The 21364-nt window shown below is 44.5% G+C and overlaps 2 protein-coding genes across 2 annotated transcripts in view; one reads left to right on the forward strand and one right to left on the reverse strand.

Moving 5' to 3' along the window:
- The window catches only part of LOC135571344 (uncharacterized), a 30649-nt gene extending 26461 nt beyond the window's left edge, over window positions 1-4188 (forward strand). Inside the window, exons 6-8 of the mRNA XM_065017115.1 lie at window positions 2385-2458; window positions 3052-3345; window positions 4177-4188. Of these exons, the coding sequence (XP_064873187.1) occupies window positions 2385-2458; window positions 3052-3345; window positions 4177-4188 (380 nt within the window). The remainder of the gene's footprint in view (window positions 1-2384; window positions 2459-3051; window positions 3346-4176) is intronic.
- LOC115126035 (stromal membrane-associated protein 2-like) overlaps window positions 1-5711 on the reverse strand; it is a 122047-nt gene extending 116336 nt beyond the window's left edge. The window contains exon 1 of the mRNA XM_065018050.1: window positions 5114-5711. Coding sequence (XP_064874122.1) covers window positions 5114-5222 — 109 coding nt within the window. The 5' untranslated portion in view covers window positions 5223-5711. The remainder of the gene's footprint in view (window positions 1-5113) is intronic.
- Window positions 5712-21364: the final 15653 nt, after the last annotated feature.

A 21364-nucleotide genomic window follows, 5' to 3' on the forward strand; every position in this document is an offset into this window, starting at 1 on the left:
AGAGGAGAAATAGACCCAGACAGGAAAGGAGAGGAGAAATAGACCCAGACAGGAGAGGAGAGGAGAAATAGAAAAAGACAGGAGAGGAGAAATAGACCCAGACAGGAGAGGAGAAATAGACCCAGACAGGAGAGGAGAGGCGAAATAGACCCAGACAGGAGAGAAGAGGAGAAATAGACCCAGACAGGAGAGAAGAGGAGAAATAGACCCAGACAGGAGAGGAGAGGAGAAATAGACCCAGATAGGAGAGGAGAAACCGACCCAGATAGGAGATGAGAGGAGAAATAGACCCAGACAGGAGAGAAGAGGAGAAATAGACCCAGAAAGGAGAGGAGAGGAGAAATAGACCCAGACAGGAGAGGAGAGGAGAAATAGACCCAGACAGGAGAGGAGAGGAGACATAGACCCAGACAGGAGAGGAGAAATAGACCCAGACAGGAGAGGAGAAATAGACCCAGACAGGAGAGGAGAAATAGACCCAGACAGGAGAGAAGAAATAGACCCAGACAGGAGAGGAGAGGAGAAATAGACCCAGACAGGAGAGGAGAAATAGACCCAGAGTGGAGAGGAGAAATAGACCCAGACAGGAGAGGTGAAATAGACGCAGACAGGAGAGAAGTGGAGAAATAGACCCAGACAGGAGAGAAGAGGAGAAATAGACCCAGACAGGAGAGAAGAGGAGAAATAGACCCAGACAGGAGAGAAGAGGAGAAATAGACCCAGACAGGAGAGGAGAGGAGAAATAGACCCAGACAGGAGAGGAGAAATAGACCCAGACAGGAGAGGAGAAATAGACCCAGACAGGAGAGGAGAAATAGACCCAGACAGGAGAGGAGAAATAGACCCAGACAGGAGAGGAGAAATAGACCCAGACAGGAGAGGAGAAATAGACCCAGACAGGAGAGGAGAAATAGACCCAGACAGGAGAGGAGAAATAGACCCAGACAGGAGAGGAGAAATAGACCCAGACAGGAGAGGAGAAATAGACCCAGACAGGAGAGGAGAAATAGACCCAGACAGGAGAGGAGAAATAGACCCAGACAGGAGAGGAGAAATAGACCCAGACAGGAGAGGAGAGGAGAAATAGACCCAGACAGGACAGGAGAGGAGAAATAGACCCAGACAGGAGATCAGATGGAACAGGAAGTATGCATGTCACGGGAGAGTAACCAGATTGTCTCTTCAAACAGTCTAATAAAAAGCCCTTAATCTAAAAATAAAACTGTCTGTCTGCTGTTTGACTTTCACAGGAGTCACAAACAAACTATTGTGCACAAACGTGTGTGTGTGTGTGTGTGTGTGTGTGTGTGTGTGTGTGTGTGTGTGTGTGTGTGTGTGTGTGTGTGCCTGGGTTCAGAATTTGTTTAATGCTCATGATCCACATAACACAGTCCAAGGACAAGGACATTCAATCAGCTTGGAGATTTCTGGTCGTTGTGTAGAATAAAACACAAGGAGAACGTCGGTGGGTTCAGCGGAGAAGATGGATAATGGCTCCGGCAGGGATAGCTAGCCGATCACAGGCTCCTAACCAACTGTGCTATTGTGTTAGTTTTTTTTTAAGCAATGTGTGTAACTTGTTTTGTACATAATGTTGCTGCTACCGTCTCTTATGACCGAAAAGAGATTCTGGATATCAGAACAGCGATTATTCACCTCGAACTGGACGAAGATATTTTCTGACGCGAAGGATACACAGCTTCCTCCGAGACCAGGCCCAAATCTCCGTCATTCACGTGAAGAAAAGATGGAAATACAGCGGGCGGAGATCGGGGTACCTTGTGAGAATTTGTCGGCGAGTGGGTAAACCGCCTCTACCATTCGTTCTATTGGCCAAAGTGCAATCACTGGAGAATAAACTGGATGATCTCCGTTTAGAGACTATCCTACCAACGGGACATTAAAAACTGTAATATCTTATGTTTCCCCGAGTTGTGGCTGAACGACGACACGACTCATCGGCAGGACAGAGCAGCTACGTCTGGAAAGACGAGGTCAATAACAGCTGGTGCGCAACGTTTAATATGAAAGAAGGTTTGAAGATTTGCTCGCCTGAGGTAGAATAGCTCATGATAAGCTGTAGACCACACTATCTACCAAGAGAGTTCTCATCTGTATTATTCGTAGTCGTCTATTTACCACCACAGACCGATGCTAAGACCTCTCTCAACCAACTCTACAAGGCCATAAAATAAACAAGAAAATGCTAATCCTGAATCGGTGCTCCTTGTCCACAAGGGGGCTTCAATGCAGGCAAACTTAAATCCGATTTACCTCATTTCTACCCGCATGTCACATAAGCAACCAGAGGGAAAAAAAACTCTAGACCACCTTTACTCCATACACAGAGACGCACACAAATGCCTTTTATGCTCGCTTTGAAGCAAGCAACACTGAAGCCTGCATGAGAGCACCGGCTATTATGGACGACTGTATGATCACGCTCTCCGTAGCCGAAGTGAGCAAGACCTTTAAAAAGAACAACATTCAGAAGGCCTGATTACCAGGATGTGTAGTCAGAGCATGTGCGGACCAACTATCAAGTGTCTTCACTGACATTTTCAACCTCTCCCTGACCGAGTCTGTAATACCTACATGTTTCAAGCAGACCACCATAGTCCCTGTGCCCAAGGAAGCGAAGGTAACCTGCCTCAATGATTACCGCCCCGTAGCACTCACGTCGGTAGCCATATGAAGTGCTTTGAAAGGCTGGTCATGGCTCACATCAACAGCATCCTCCCGGATACCCTAGACCCACTCCAATTCACATACTGCCTCAACAGATCCACAGAGGACGCAATCTCACTCACACTCCACACTGCCCTTTCCCACCTGGACAAAAGGAACACCTATGTGAGAATGCTGTTCATTGACTACAGCTCAGCGTTCAACACCATAGTGCCCACAAAGCTCATCACTAAGCTAAGGACCCTGGGACTAAACACCTCCCTCTGCAACTGGATCCTGGACTTCCTGACGGACCACCCCCAGGTGGTAAGGGTAGGTAACAACACGTCTGACACGTGGATCCTCAACACTGGGGCCCCTCAGAGGTGCGTGCTTAGTCCCCTCCTGAACTCCCTGTTCAACCACGACTGCGTGGCCAAGCACGACTCCAACACCATAATTAAGTTTGACGACACAACAGTGGTCGGCCTGATCACCTACAACGATGAGACAGCCTATAGGGAGGAGGTCAGAGGCCTTGCAGTATGGTGCCAGGACAACAACCTCTCCCTCAATGTGAACAAGACAAAGGAGCTGCTCGTGGACTATATGACAAGGAGGGCCGAACAGGCCCCCACTAACATCGACGGGACAGAAGTGGAGTGGAGCGGGTCGAGAGTTTCAAGTTACTTGGTGTCCACATCAACAACCAACTATCATGGTCCAAACACACCAAGACAGTCATGAAGAGGGCAGGACAACACCTTTTCCCCCTCGGGAGACTGAAAAGATTTGGCATGGGTCCCCAGATCCTCAAAAAAGTAATACAGTTGCACCATCGAGAGCATCCTGACTGGTACAGAGGGTACAGAGGGTAGTACATCAGTGGGGCCAAGCTTCCTGCCATCCAGGACCTCTATACCAGGCGGTGTCAGAGGAAGGCCCAGACAAATTGTGAAAGACTCCAGCCACCCAAGTTATAGACTGTTCTCTTTGCTATATCGCAAGTGGTACCGGAGCGCCAAGTCTAGGACCAAAAGGCTCCTTAACAGCTTTTACCCTCAGTCATTAGACTACTGAACAACTAATCAAATGGCCACCTGTTACTCACTGTTTATTATCTATTATCTATGCATAGTCACTTTACCCCCACCTACATACCCCTAACTACATGTACAAATGACTTCAACTAACCTGTAGCTGTGCACATTGACTCTGTACCGGTAGCCCCTGCATACAGTATATATATATATATACATAACCTCGTTATTTTATTGTGTTACTTTTAATTTCATTTTGTACTTTACTTTATTTAGTAAATATTTTCTTAACTCTATTTCTTGGTTAAGGGCTTGTAAGTAGCATTTCACGGCCAATAAGAGTTTATCTGTCTACTCAGATCAGTTTGTGTTGTCTGAGGGCACAGACACCGAGTAGCAGAAAGATATGAGTATGATATAATATAATGATAATAAGATATAACGATGTGAATATGTTGTGTGTCTGTAGGAACAGGTTTGAAGTTCAGGGCAACAGGAGGTTTTGTCAGCTGTTGCTTTTAAAGGGTAAAACCCTAAAGAGAAAGATATCTACAGACACATGTCTTATCTACCCTAGAAACAGGCCTATAGCTGGGGAGAAACACACAGACAGACACATGCCTTATCTACCCTAGAAACAGGTCTATAGCTGGGGAGAAACACACACACACACACAGACACATGCCTTATCTACCCTAGAAACAGGTCTATAGCTGGGGAGAAACACACACACACACACAGACACATGCCTTATCTACCCTAGAAACAGGTCTATAGCTGGGGAGAAACACACAAACACACACAGACACATTCCTTATCTACCCTAGAAACAGGCCTATAGCTGGGGAGAAACCCCTTGTAGTATAACTGTTGCTAACACACACACACACACACACAGACAGAAAGAGAAGGACAGACAGACAGACAGACAGACAGACAGACAGACAGACAGACAGACAGACAGACAGACAGACAGACAGACAGACAGACAGACAGACAAGGACAGACAGGACAGACAAGGACAGACAGACAATGCTCTAGGGTTCAACCCAAAACAGTTTGTATGGAGAGAGAGGAGAGGACACCATGAACGTCAATGCAAGTGCCTTTCCCCTACCTCTACAATGGAATTCATATAACAACCTTGAAAGTAGGCTAATCGTATTACGCAATATATGCAGTTGACCGTATTCCCTGGGTAAGACGGACCGGGTAGGTTCCTGTAAAACTGATGAAACCGAGGTTGACTCATAGGTTCCCAGTCGGTCGTGTCCACCCCCGAACACGGCGTTTTGCACAGACATATGGGTGGCTATAATAGCGTACGGTCTCTGTCCATACAAAACACTTAGTTATATGACATTTGGCTGTAATTGTGTATTTTCTTTGTTGTTAATTTGCCTTACCTTTGGATTTACAATCCGCGCAGAATTTGTTCTCCTCGAGTGACAGTAGCGAAGTCAGGACAGTTTGATATCTGTCAATGTCTTTCACCGATTTACCAATCATCATCATTCCTGCCTCTTCCTCTTCCTCACACACCTCTCTCCCGCCGCTGTCGTCCTAATATGAAGATAGACGAAGTAGCCTGATTCAGATAAGCTCCGTTTGCAGAATAAAAAAAAAATGAATGAATGAAATACAGAAGAAGCTATGCGGCCCCCGCCTCCTCTTCTTCCTCTTCAAAAAAAGGGAAGCGATTTGTTTTTCAGGTTATGGAACAATCCCTTAAGTCAAAGCTACCCAGTTAGCTTACCACAATGCATGAGTAATGGCCTGGCAAGACAGAGGTTATAGCCTGTTATTGTTCTCCTATGTTTCGTCGAAAGATCTATATTAGGTAGTAAATATCACAACAACAACAAACTATATTTCCTGTCGTCCTCTTGTGTAAAAATTATAGCGCAACAAGCGGTTTTGCTTCACTCCTTTCAAGCGCATCGGTATCGAGTCCTCTCGTCTGACAGTTCACACCTCTTTCTCTCTGACACACACACACACACACACACACACACACACACACACACACTCTCTCTCTCTCCTCGAACTGACCGCATCCGCGCCGCTCAAACACAGCGCGCCGCGCACGCGGGCGGACACAAGCGTTTCCCACTTCCTGTCGCCGCGCTTTAATTTATTTCACAGGTTTATACATTAGGCCTATAACTCATGCTTGAGTGAAAATGGTAGCTTGCGCATTTATGCTAACTATTTAAATGAAACTACCTATGAATGCTAATCTCCTCAAACACCTGCATTGCAGCCAACAAGGACACCTGGCTTTAAAGTTCAAATGAACGCGTTTTAAACTACTTTTGCAGATATTAATAAACATACAGACAATCATAATATCCAGCCCAAAAAATATCAAATTCCCAGTTTATGCTACAAAACTAACCTTTACAAGAGGTTTTAAAAATAGGTTATATTTGACTCAAAGTTCTGTGAGGTACAGGAAGGCATTGTTGGCAGAATAGATAGATGCAGTTCACTGCATGCTTCATTTAATTCACCAATACATGTATTCGTTGTCCAGAATATATTGCTATCAGGTTGTAAATCCCAGCTGGCCTGGTACATAGTTTGCTGCCTCCATTCAGGATGCACTGGTTCAGTTTCAACGACTCAATATTCTGGACAAAAACGGATACATGTAACTAAGGCTGAAAATTGAACTAGCAACTATCAAGTAGTCAGTTTCATGGAGATGCCAGGGATTGAACCCAGGGCCTCATACATGCAAAGCACTAGGAAGAACTCGAACAATTGTTATCCAGTTAGAATATATATCTCTTCTTTAGTTCGCAAATTCACTCTGGCTATCTACTCTTGATTCCAGAGCACTATTGTCTGACTGATGAATTTACTAACGTGCAACACCTGCTGAATATGACCGGTGTCAGTAAACGTAGACAGAATAAGTTATAGTTAGTCACGAATGCTGTAGATAACATATAAACAGCCAGACCAGCGTTGCTACGGTGAGTGAAATGTTCAGAGTGAGGTGTTCTCTCATTTGTGTCTGGAAGTAGCTAGCTAGTTTGGGTTCTTGGTTGGGTACAAGAATTAATGATCTAATGTTCTAATGATCTAATGTTCTAATGTTCTAATGATCTAATGATCTAATGTTCTAATGATCTAATGTTCTAATGTTCTAATGATCTAATGATCTAATGTTCTAATGTTCTAATGATCTAATGATCTAATGTTCTAATGTTCTAATGATCTAATGATCTAATGTTCTAATGTTCTAATGATCTAATGATCTAATGTTCTAATGATCTAATGATCTAATGATCTAATGTTCTAATGATCTAATGATCTAATGTTCTAATGATCTAATGATCTAATGTTCTAATGTTCTAATGATCTAATGTTCTAATGTTCTAATGATCTAATGTTCTAATGGTCTAATGTTCTAATGATCTAATGTTCTAATGATCTAATGTTCTAATGATCTAATGATCTAATGTTCTAATGATCTAATGTTCTAATGTTCTAATGATCTAATGTTCTAATGATCTAATGATCTAATGTTCTAATGTTCTAATGATCTAGTGTTCTAATGTTCTAATGATCTAATGTTCTAATGATCTAATGATCTAATGTTCTAATGATCTAATGATCTAATGTTCTAATGATCTAATGATCTAATGTTCTAATGATCTAATGATCTAATGTTCTAATGTTCTAATGATCTAATGTTCTAATGTTCTAATGATCTAATGATCTAATGTTCTAATGGTCTAATGTTCTAATGATCTAATGTTCTAATGATCTAATGTTCTAATGATCTAATGATCTAATGTTCTAATGATCTAATGTTCTAATGATCTAATGTTCTAATGTTCTAATGATCTAATGATCTAATGTTCTAATGATCTAATGTTCTAATGATCTAATGTTCTAATGTTCTAATGATCTAGTGTTCTAATGTTCTAATGATCTAATGTTCTAATGATCTAATGATCTAATGTTCTAATGATCTAATGATCTAATGTTCTAATGATCTAATGATCTAATGTTCTAATGTTCTAATGATCTAATGTTCTAATGTTCTAATGATCTAATGATCTAATGTTCTAATGATCTAATGTTCTAATGATCTAATGTTCTAATGTTCTAATGATCTAGTGTTCTAATGTTCTAATGATCTAATGTTCTAATGATCTAATGATCTAATGTTCTAATGTTCTAATGATCTAATGATCTAATGTTCTAATGATCTAATGTTCTAATGTTCTAATGATCTAATGTTCTAATGTTCTAATGATCTAATGTTCTAATGTTCTAATGATCTAATGTTCTAATGATCTAATGATCTAATGTTCTAATGATCTAATGTTCTAATGATCTAATGATCTAATGTTCTAATGATCTAATGTTCTAATGATCTAATGTTCTAATATTCTAATGATCTAATGTTCTAATGATCTAATGTCTCCATGTCGCAACGGCCTGTAAACACACAGTCCGGTTCAAAGTTAAGGATGGCATGCCTGTATGGCAATTGGATTGTTTGCATATAGGCCTACTGTAGCTCTCATATAGGCCTACTGTAGCTCTCATATAGGCCTACTGTAGCTCTCATATAGGCCTACTGTAGCTCTCATATAGGCCTACTGTAGCTCTCATATAGGCCTACTGTAGCTCTCATATAGGCCTACTGTAGCTCTCATATAGGCCTACTGTAGATCTCATACAGGCCTACTGTAGCTCTCATATAGACCTACTGTAGCTCTCATATAGGCCTACTGTAGCTCTCATACAGGCCTACTGTAGCTCTCATATAGGCCTACTGTAGATCTCATACAGGCCTACTGTAGCTCTCATATAGGCCTACTGTAGCTCTCATACAGGCCTACTGTAGCTCTCATATAGGCCTACTGTAGCTCTCATATAGGCCTACTGTAGCTCTCATATAGGCCTACTGTAGCTCTCATATAGGCCTACTGTAGCTCTCATATAGGCATACTGTAGCTCTCATATAGGCCTACTGTAGATCTCATATAGGTCCTACTGTAGCTCTCATATAGGCCTACTGTAGCTCTCATATAGGCCTACTGTAGATCTCATATAGGTCCTACTGTAGCTCTCATATAGGCCTACTGTAGCTCTCATATAGGCCTACTGTAGATCTCATATAGGTCCTACTGTAGCTCTCATATAGGCCTACTGTAGCTCTCATCTAGGCCTACTGTAGCTCTCATATAGGCCTACTGTAGCTCTCATATAGGCCTACTGTAGCTCTCATTTAGGCCTACTGTAGCTCTCATATAGGCCTACTGTAGCTCTCATATAGGCATACTGTAGCTCTCATATAGGCCTACTGTAGCTCTCATATAGGCCTACTGTAGCTCTCATATAGGCCTACTGTAGCTCTCATATAGGCCTACTGTAGCTCTCATATAGGCCTACTGTAGCTCTCATATAGGCCTACTGTAGATCTCATATAGGTCCTACTGTAGCTCTCATATAGGCCTACTGTAGCTCTCATATAGGCCTACTGTAGCTCTCATATAGGCATACTGTAGCTCTCATATAGGCCTACTGTAGCTCTCATATAGGCCTGCTGTAGCTCTCTTATAGGCCTACTGTAGCTCTCATATAGGCCTACTGTAGCTCTCATATAGGCCTACTGTAGCTCTCATATAGGCCTACTGTAGCTCTCATATAGGCCTACTGTAGCTCTCATATAGGCCTACTGTAGCTCTCATATAGGCCTACTGTAGCTCTCATATAGGCCTACTGTAGCTCTGATTGGCTATGGTCTGCGTAGACTCCGGGTTCTTGGACCCAGGTCTTGAAGGAGAGATGTTTTTATTAGGTTTTATTGACTGCAATGTCTAGTAATTTTCTAAATGCATGGTCTTTTTCCCCAACTCTACAACATTTTCACAAATGCCTTACTGTCTACGTCATTCCCAAGCATCCTTAAAACCTATGAAAATGTGAAAAGGACTTTTGTCATTTCTCAGAATTTTTCTTTCTTTCTAAAGTGTCATATTCTTTCTTATATGAACAGATTTTTAAATTTTTAATTTCATGTTGCTAAAATGCTGCCAGTTCCACTTTAAATAAACCTGGCTTTTTCTCTGTGGAGGTGGACATTCAGACAACATACTCACTTGTCTGTCTGAGCTCATTTCCGCCACCTTGTGGTCAATCATGAGAAGTGACATACTATTACTGCAGCCAACTTGTAGTAAAGTGACAACGTCCCTCTGGGCGTTACGTGGCCGTTCTTCTATTAACCTACGGGGCGGTAGGGGTGCGTGGGTAAGATCCCTGTGGAAGCAAAGCCATATTACAACCTATTTATTGTGATAATTGTGTAGTTTGCTCTATAACCTGTTAGTTCATATGCCTTGTGATCGTGATATCTACAAGTAGGCCTAAAAGGCTGAGACAATAAGAAGACACAGCGGCAGAATAAATTCAACCACTCCTTTGTTTCATCGGAAAACCGGAGAGCAACATCTGTAACAAACAGTTATATGGCCCTGCAGCACGGTCAAGAACGTTTTTCACACCGGAAAATAGTTACTGAAAGTCACAAAGAAAACAGGAGCTGACTCCACTATTTCAGCACTGTTTTCACTTCAACATCATCAAAATCACCTCTGCTTAGTCTAACACGTTGACAGCTAAAAGATACCAAACACTATTTAGTCCAATCAACGAAAGCTAAATATGGTGTGGCCCTTCTCTTGTCTTAGTTGAGTTGAAGTAAAATATGTTAGCCTCTCCCTCTGGTCAATCAGCTGCTGAGACTGTGTGTGTGTGTGTGTGTGTGTGTGTGTGTGTGTGTGTGTGTGTGTGTGTGTGTGTGTGTGTGTGTGTGTGTGTGTGTGTGTGTGTGTGTGTGTGTGTGTGTGTGTGTGTGTGTGTGTGCGCTTGTGTGTGTGTGTGTGTGTGTGTGTGTGTGTGTGTGTGTGTGTGTGTGTGTGTGTGTGTGTGTGTGTGTGTGTGTGTGTGTGTGTCTGTGTAGAAAAAAAACATGTTGAGTCACCCTACTTGTAGAGTAACGCCAATACCACCATCCTCTCTTTCATGTTGACGAAAGGGTATATGACTGTCATTGTCCTAGGCTACCTGGCTAAAACTGCCTAACTTCCTTTCATGCCCAACGGTAGCTAGTTAGCATTAGCAATTAGCATTAGCCTTCTACATTTAGCTACATGTTCGACATCCATCCTCTCAGTCCAGGGGCACAATGTAGTTTATGGTTGGATCAGATCGTCGTTATAATCATTGACTAGTAAGGAGGATATAAGTAAAACCACAAGTCCAAATCGTTATCTCTGTCCATAGTTAATTTAGGAAAGAGGATAATTAGGCTAGCTAGCTAGCCACCGGAGAACAACAACACAACAAGATACAACACTCCAAGTGTCACGGTCGTCCTCCTCTTCATCTGAAGAGGAGGATCGGAGGACCAAAATGCAGCGTGATATGTGTTCATGTTGAATGTTTAATTAAAGAAAGAACTGAACACTGAAACACTAACACAAAAACAGTAAACAAAATAACAACCGTGAAGCTAATGTGAGCTGCGCTGAAACAAGCCATCAAAGACAATCACCCACAAACAAACAGTGAAACCCAGGCTACCTAAGTATGATTCTCAATCAGAGACAACTAATGACACCTGCCTCTGATTGAGAACCATACTAGGCCGAAACATAGAAATCCCCAAATCATAGAAAAACAAAATATAGACTGCCCACCCCAACTCACGCCCTGACCATACTAAAATAAATACAAAACAAAGGAAATAAAGGTCAGAACGTGACACCAAGTTGTTTCTGTCAATCAAATCAAATCAAATGTTATTTACCTGACAGGTTGAAATGTTTACTTTACAACTCGTGAAAGAAGAAAATATTTACTAAATAAACTAAAGTAAAAATGTCAAAAATTAAAACAAGTACCACAATAAATGTCCATAACAATGACGAGGCTATATACAGGGTGTTACGGTACAGAGTCAATGTGGAGGCTATATACAGGGGGTACAGAGTCAATGTGGAGGCTATATACAGGGTGTTACGGTACAGAGTCAATGTGGAGGCTATATACAGGGTGTTACGGTACAGAGTCAATGTGGAGGCTATATACAGGGGGTACAGAGTCAATGTGGAGGCTATATACAGGGTGTTACGGTACAGAGTCAATGTGGAGGCTATATACAGGGGGTACAGAGTCAATGTGGAGGCTATATACAGGGAGTACCGGTACAGAGTCAATGTGGAGGCTATATACAGGGTGTTACGGTACAGAGTCAATGTGGAGGCTATATACAGGGAGTACCGGTACAGAGTCAATGTGGAGGCTATATACAGGGAGTACCGGTACAGAGTCAATGTGGAGGCTATATACAGGGAGTACCGGTACAGAGTCAATGTGGAGGCTATATACAGGGGGTACAGAGTCAATGTGGAGGCTATATACAGGGGGTACCGGTACAGAGTCAATGTGGAGGCTATATACAGGGGGTACAGAGTCAATGTGGAGGCTATATACAGGGGGTACAGAGTCAATGTGGAGACTATATACAGGGTGTTACGGTACAGAGTCAATGTGGAGGCTATATACAGGGTGTTATGGTACAGAGTCAATGTGGAGGCTATATACAGGGTGTTACGGTACAGAGTCAATGTGGAGGCTATATACAGGGTGTTATGGTACAGAGTCAATGTGGAGGCTATATACAGGGTGTTACGGTACAGAGTCAATGTGGAGGCTATATACAGGGTGTTATGGTACAGAGTCAATGTGGAGGCTATATACAGGGTGTTACGGTACAGAGTCAATGTGGAGGCTATATACAGGGTGTTACGGTACAGAGTCAATGTGGAGGCTATATACAGGGGGTACCGGTACAGAGTCAATGTGGAGGCTATATACAGGGGGTACCAGTACAGAGTCTCTGTGGAGGCTATATACAGGGGGTACCGGTACAGAGTCAATGTGGAGGCTATATACAGGGTGTTACGGTACAGAGTCAATGTGGAGGCTATATACAGGGGGTACCGGTACAGAGTCAATGTGGAGGCTATATACAGGGGTACCAGTACAGAGTCAATGTGGAGGTTATATACAGGGGGTACCGGTACAGAGTCAATGTGGAGGTTATATACAGGGGGTACCGGTACAGAGTCAATGTGGAGGCTATATACAGGGTGTTACGGTACAGAGTCAATGTGGAGGCTATATACAGGGGTACCGGTACAGAGTCAATGTGGAGACTATATACAGGGGTACCGGTACAGAGTCAATGTGGAGGCTATATACAGGGGGTACCGGTACAGAGTCAATGTGGAGGCTATATACAGGGGGTACCGGTACAGAGTCAATGTGGAGGCTATATACAGGGTGTACCGGTACAGAGTCAATGTGGAGGCTATATACAGGGGGTACCGGTACAGAGTCAATGTGGAGACTATATACAGGGGGTACCGGTACAGAGTCAATGTGGAGACTATATACAGGGTGTTACGGTACAGAGTCAATGTGGAGGCTATATACAGGGTGTTACGGTACAGAGTCAATGTGGAGACTATATACAGGGTGTTACGGTACAGAGTCAATGTGGAGACTATATACAGGGTGTTACGGTACAGAGTCAATGTGGAGGCTATATACAGGGTGTTACGGTACAGAGTCAATGTGGAGGCTATATACAGGGTATTACGGTACAGAGTCAATGTGGAGACTATATACAGGGTGTTACGGTACAGAGTCAATGTGGAGGTTATATACAGGGTATTACGGTACAGAGTCAATGTGGAGGCTATATACAGGGTGTTACGGTACAGAGTCAATGTGGAGGCTATATACAGGGAGTACCAGTACAGAGTCAATGTGGAGGCTATATACAGGGGGTACCAGTACAGAGTCTCTGTGGAGGCTATATACAGGGGGTACCGGTACAGAGTCAATGTGGAGGCTATATACAGGGTGTTACGGTACAGAGTCAATGTGGAGGCTATATACAGGGGGTACCGGTACAGAGTCAATGTGGAGGCTATATACAGGGGGTACCAGTACAGAGTCAATGTGGAGGTTATATACAGGGGGTACCGGTACAGAGTCAATGTGGAGGTTATATACAGGGGGTACCGGTACAGAGTCAATGTGGAGGCTATATACAGGGTGTTACGGTACAGAGTCAATGTGGAGGCTATATACAGGGGGTACCGGTACAGAGTCAATGTGGAGGCTATATACAGGGGGTACCAGTACAGAGTCAATGTGGAGGCTATATACAGGGTGTTACGGTACAGAGTCAATGTGGAGGCTATATACAGGGGGTACTGTACAGAGTCAATGTGGAGGCTATATACAGGGTATTACGGTACAGAGTCAATGTGGAGGCTATATACAGGGTGTTACAGTACAGAGTCAATGTGGAGACTATATACAGGGTGTTATGGTACAGAGTCAATGTGGAGACTATATACAGGATATTACGGTACAGAGTCAATGTGGAGACTATATACAGGGTGTTATGGTACAGAGTCAATGTGGAGACTATATACAGGGTATTACGGTACAGAGTCAATGTGGAGGCTATATACAGGGTGTTACGGTACAGAGTCAATGTGGAGGCTATATACAGGGGGTACCGGTACAGAGTCAATGTGGAGGCTATATACAGGGGGTACCAGTACAGAGTCAATGTGGAGGCTATATACAGGGTATTACGGTACAGAGTCAATGTGGAGGCTATATACAGGGGGTACCAGTACAGAGTCAATGTGGAGGCTATATACAGGGTGTTACGGTACAGAGTCAATGTGGAGGCTATATACAGGGTGTTACAGTACAGAGTCAATGTGGAGACTATATACAGGGTGTTACGGAACAGAGTCAATGTGGAGGCTATATAGAGGGTATTACGGTACAGAGTCAATGTGGAGGCTATATACAGGGTATTACGGTACAGAGTCAATGTGGAGGCTATATACAGGGTTTTACGGAACAGAGTCAATGTGGAGGCTATATACAGGGGGTACCAGTACAGAGTCAATGTGGAGACTATATACAGGGTATTACGATACAGAGTCAATGTGGAGACTATATACAGGGGGTATCGGTACCGAGTCGATGTGGAGGCTATATACAGGGTGTTACAGTACAGAGTCAATGTGGAGGCTATATAGAGGGTATTACGGTAGAGAGTCAATGTGGAGGCTATATACAGGGTATTACGGTACAGAGTCAATGTGGAGGCTATATACAGGGTGTACCGGTACAGAGTCAATGTGGAGACTATATACAGGGTGTTACAGTACAGAGTCAATGTGGAGGCTATATACAGGGGGTTACGGTACAGAGTCAATGTGGAGGCTATATACAGGGGGTACCGGTACAGAGTCAATGTGGAGGCTATATACAGGGGGTTACGGTACAGAGTCAATGTGGAGGCTAGATACAGGGGGTTACGGCACAGAGTCAATGTGGAGGCTATATACAGGGGGTACCAGTACAGAGTCAATGTGGAGGCTATATACAGGGGGTACCGGTACAGAGTCAATGTGGAGACTATATACAGGGGGTTACGGTACAGAGTCAATGTGGAGGCTATATACAGGGTGTTACAGTACAGAGTCAATGTGGAGGCTATATACAGGGGGTACCAGTACAGAGTCAATGTGGAGGCTATATACAGGGGGTACCGGTACAGAGTCAATGTGGAGGCTATATACAGGGGGTTACGGTACAGAGTCAATGTGGAGGCTATATACAGGGTGTTACGGTACAGAATCAATGTGGAGGCTATATACAGGGTGTTACGGTACAGAATCAATGTGGAGGCTATATACAGGGTGTTACGGTACAGAGTCAATGTGGAGGCTATATACAGGGTGTTACGGTACAGAGTCAATGTGGAGGCTATATACAGGGTGTTACAGTACAGAGTCAATGTGGAGGCTATATACAGGGTGTTACAGTACAGAGTCAATGTGGAGGCTATATACAGGGTGTTACGGTACAGAGTCAATGTGGAGGCTATATACAGTGTGTTACGGTACAGAGTCAATGTGGAGGCTATATACAGGGTGTTACAGTACAGATTCAATGTGGAGGCTATATACAGGGTATTACGGTACAGAGTCAATGTGGAGGCTATATACAGGGTGTTACGGTACAGAGTCAATGTGGAGGCTATATACAGTGTGTTACGGTACAGAGTCAATGTGGAGGCTATATACAGGGGGTATCGGTACAGAAAAGTGTAAAGTAAAGTAATTTGTGCATAGATAATAAACAACGAGTAGCAGCATTGTAAAAACAACTCTCTGCAACCGCTTGATGCGCGGTAGCAGAGAGAACAGTCTATGACTGGGGTGACAAGAATCTTTGACAATTTTTGGGGCATTTCTCTGACACTGCCTAGTATATATGTCCTGGATGGCAGGAAGCTTGGCCCCAGTGATGTGCTGGGCCGTACGCACTACCGTCTGTAGTGCCTTACGGTAAGATGCCGAGCAGTTGCCATACCAGGCAGTGATGCAACCGGTCAGGATGCTCTCGATGGTGCAGCTGTAGAACTTTGAGGATCTGGGCACCCATGCCAAATCTTTTCAGTCTCCTCAGTCTCCTGAGGGGGAAAAGGTGTTGTCGTGCCCTGTTCACGACTGTCTTGGTGTGTTTGGAACATGATAGTTTGTTGTTGATGTGGACACCAAGGAACTTGAAGCTCTCATCCTGCTCCACTTGTACCAGGACCATTCACAGTTGTACTCACTCAGTTTATCTCAACGCTGATTGGCTATTTTTATTTATTTATTTTTTATCAAGGGAGGCCAGATTATCATTTGCTTCCCTTGCATGCAAGCACGAACCACTGCTTTTAATCAGGACAAGGTGACCGGAAACATGACCGAATACAAACAGTGTAACTATTCCCTCCACAAGGCAATCAAACAAGCTAAGCGTCAGTATAGAGACAAAGTAAAATCTCAATTCAACGGCTCAGACACAAGAGGCGTGTGGCAGGGTCTACAGTCAATCACGGATTACAAAAAGAAAACCACCCCCGTCACGGACCAGGATGTCTTGCTCCCAGGCAGACTAAATAACCTTTCTGCCCGCTTTGAGGACAATACAGTGCCACTGACACGGCCTGCAACGAAAACATGCGGTCTCTCCTTCACTGCAGCCGACGTGAGGAAAACATTTAAACGTGTTAACCCTCGCAAGGCTGCAGGCCCAGACGGCATCCCCAGCCGCGCCCTCAGAGCATGCGCAGACCAGCTGGCTGGTGTGTTTATGGACATATTCAATCAATCCCTATCCCAGTCTGTTGTTCCCACATGCTTCAAGAGGGCAACCATTGTTCCTGTTCCCAAGAAAGCTAAGGTAACTGAGCTAAACGACTACCGCCCCGTAGCACTCACTTCCGTCATCATGAAGTGCTTTCAGAGACTAGTCAAGGACCATATCACCTCCACCCTACCTGACACCCTAGACCCACTCCAATTTGCTTACCGCCCAAATAGGTCCACAGACGATGCAATCTCAACCACACTGCACACTGCCCTAACCCATCTGGACAAGAGGAATACCTATGTGAGAATGCTGTTCATCGACTACAGCTCGGCATTTAACACCATAGTGCACTCCAAGCTCGTCATCAAGCTCGAGACCCTGGGTCTCGACCCCGCCCTGTGCAACTGGGTACTGGACTTCCTGACGGGCCGCCCCCAGGTGGTAGGCAACAACATCTCCACGCCGCTGATCCTCAACACTGGGGCCCCACAAGGGTGCGTTCTGAGCCCTCTCCTGTACTCCCTGTTCACCCACGACTGCGTGGCCACGCACGCCTCCAACTCAATCATCAAGTTTGCGGACGACACAACAGTGGTAGGCTTGATTACCAACAACGACGAGAGGGAGGAGGTCTACAGGGAGGAGGTGAGGGCCCTCGGAGTGTGGTGTCAGGAAAATAACCTCACACTCAACGTCAACAAAACTAAGGAGATGATTGTGGACTTCAGGAAACGGCAGAGGGAACACCCCCCTATCCACATCGATGGAACAGTAGTGGAGAGGGTAGTAAGTTTTAAGTTCCTCGGCGTACACATCACAGACAAACTGAATTGGTCCACCCACACAGACAGCATCGTGAAGAAGGCGCAGCAGCGCCTCTTCAACCTCAGGAGGCTGAAGAAATTCGGCTTGTCACCAAAAGCACTCACAAACTTTTACAGATGCACAATCGAGAGCATCCTGTCGGGCTGTATCACCGCCTGGTAAGGCAACTGCTCCGCCCACAACCGTAAGGCTCTCCAGAGGGTAGTGAGGTCTGCACAACGCATCACCGGGGGCAAACTACCTGCCCTCCAGGACACCTACACCAACTGATGTCACAGGAAGGCCATAAAGATCATCAAGGACAACAACCACCCGAGCCACTGCCTGTTCACCCCACTATCATCCAGAAGGCGAGGTCAGTACAGGTGCATCAAAGCTGGGACCGAGAGACTGAAAAACAGCTTCTATCTCAAGGCCATCAGACTAACATTGAGTGGCTGCTGCCAACACACTGACTCAACTCCAGCCACTTTAATAATGGGAATTGATGGGAAATTATGTAAAATATATCACTAGCCACTTTAAACAATGCTACCTAATATAATGTTTACATACCCTACATTATTCATCTCATATGTATACGTATATACTGTACTCTATATCATCTACTGCATCTTTATGTAATACATGTATCACTAGCCACTTTAACTATGCCACTTTGTTTACATACTCATCTCATATGTATATACTGCACTCGATACGATCTACTGTATGCCGCTCTGTACCATCACTCATTCATATATCTTTATGTACATATTCTTTATCCCCTTACACTTGTGTCTATAAGGTAGTAGTTTTGGAATTGTTAGCTAGATTACTTGTTGGTTATTACTGCATTGTCGGAACTAGAAGCACAAGCATTTCGCTACACTCGCATTAACATCTGCTAACCATATGTAGGTGACCATTAACATCTGCTAACCATGTGTATGTGACAAATACAATTTGATTTGATTTGATTTGATTTTTAAGGGCGTCAACAATGTCATACTCTTTATGAGCAGACAGCATCAGATATATGGTCTACACATACGGAGACAGAGGGGCGCTGTTTCACACGGTGAGATATATTCAGGCTATTGCAAATTGAAGGAAAATTACGAAAACACAGAGAGACGAAAGATAAATACGGTAATGTTTTTTAATTTTTAATTTGGTACATTTTTGGGGGGGGTAAGTGTGGCTTCTCTTGGCATCCATGAATACACGGCACTGGTTAGGAGAGAAACACAACTAACACCCTGGACCAGAGCTAGCCCCTACTGTTAGCTTCACCTGATACGGTCCTGTGCCCTGGACCAGAGCTAGCCCCTACTGTTAGCTTCACCTGATACGGTCTTGTGCCCTGGACCAGAGCTAGCCCCTACTGTTAGTTTCACCTGATACGGTCCTGTGCCCTGGACCAGAGATACCCACTACTGTTAGCTTCACCTGATACGGTCTTGTGCCCTGGACCAGAGCTAGCTCCTACTGTTAGTTTCACCTGATACGGCCTTGTGCTCTGGACCAGAGATACCCACTACTGTTAGTTTCACCTGATACAGTCTTGTGCCCTGGACCAGAGCTAGCTCCTACTGTTAGTTTCACCTGATACGGTCTTGTGCCCTGGACCAGAGCTAGCTCCTACTGTTAGTTTCACCTGATACGGTCTTGTGCCCTGGACCAGAGATACCCCCTACTGTTAGTTTCACCTGATACGGTCTTGTGCCCTGGACCAGAGATACCCCCTACTGTTAGTTTCACCTGATACGGCCACTGTCTTGCACTTCTGAGTGTCAGATGGATTGTCCCATTCCGCCACTGCTGTCCGCTGTGCTTAATCTGCATCTCAGGTCAGGCCATAGGATAGGCTAGACCATAGGATAGGCTAGACCATAGGATAGGCTAGGCCATAGGATAGGCTAGGCCATAGGATAGGCTAGGCCATAGGATAGGCTAGGCCATAGGATAGGCCAGACCATAGGCCAGGCCATAGGATAGGCTAGACCATAGGATAGGCCAGACCATAGGATAGGCCATAGGATAGGCCAGACCATAGGATAGGCTAGGCCATAGGATAGGCTAGACCATAGGATAGGCTAGGCCATAGGATAGGCTAGGCCATAGGATAGGCCATAGGATAGGCCATAGGATAGGCCAGACCATAGGATAGGCCATAGGATAGGCCATAGGATAGGCCAGACCATAGGATAGGCCAGACCATAGGATAGGCCATAGGATAGGCCAGACCATAGGATAGGCCATAGGATAGGCCAGACCATAGGATAGGCCAGACCATAGGATAGGCCAGACCATAGGATAGGCCAGACCATAGGATAGGCTAGACCATAGGATAGGCCAGGCCATAGGATAGGCCATAGGATAGGCCAGACCATAGGATAGGCCGTAGGATAGGCCAGACCATAGGCCAGGCCATAGGATAGGCTAGACCATAGGATAGGCCAGACCATAGGATAGGCCAGACCATAGGATAGGCCATAGGATAGGCTAGACCATAGGATAGGCCAGACCATAGGATAGGCCAGTCCATATGATAGGCCAGACCATAGGACAGGCCAGACCATAGGATAGGCCAGACCATAGGATAGGCCAGACCATAGGATAGGCCAGACCATAGGATAGGACAGTGGAGTTTCAAAACTTCTCCTCGCGGACCCCCAGACATTTCAGTATTTGGTTGTATCCCTGGACTAGTTCACCTGATGCAGCTATTGAAAGGCTTGATGATTAGGTGACTCGTTCAGGTGTACCAATGAAGCTCATGAGGATGTACAGGACTTACTTCTCAGCATGAAGTGTCCCAACTTGTGCCAATAAATAGCAAACTTTTTTGTCACGTGTGCTAGCAAGGCAGAGGTCCCGGGTTCGCTGCCGGGTATGGGCTCGAATCGGCAGGAAGTGGTAATCGCTAAGCGAGCAGTGTGATGTCCTTTACACTAGCTGTGGAATAGTTAACCTACAGAGAATGGATGGGAGTCTCTGAAGAGAGGTTGGAAAACCCACTGGGCTGGGCTACTCCATGAGCGATAAACTAAACCTCTGTGCAGAGTAGCCTTCTATTTGAAGTTAATCCTTCCCATCATATGCAACCCTTTTTACACAATATGAGTGTCTTGAGGAGAAACCAACAGGTTTCTATATACTATAGACCAACTCTGTCCTTTCCAATGACACATAGTGTCTGTCCTTCATGTTGATATCATAGTGTCTGTCCTTCACGTCTGTTCTTCATGTTGATATCATGGGTCTGTCCTTCATGTTGATATCATGGGTCTGTCCTTCATGTTGATATCATGGGTCTGTCCTTCATGTTGATATCATGGGTCTGTCCTTCATGTTGATATCATGGGTCTGTACTTCATGTTGATATCATGGGTCTGTTCTTCATGTTGATATCATGGGTCTGTACGTCATGTTGATATCATGGGTCTGTCCTTCATGTTGATATCATGGGTCTGTCCTTCATGTTGATATCATGGGTCTGTACTTCATGTTGATATCATGGGTCTGTTCTTCATGTTGATATCATGGGTCTGTACGTCATGTTGATA

Source organism: Oncorhynchus nerka, linkage group LG4 (assembly GCF_034236695.1).
Source record: "Oncorhynchus nerka isolate Pitt River linkage group LG4, Oner_Uvic_2.0, whole genome shotgun sequence".
Lineage (NCBI taxonomy): Eukaryota > Metazoa > Chordata > Actinopteri > Salmoniformes > Salmonidae > Oncorhynchus > Oncorhynchus nerka.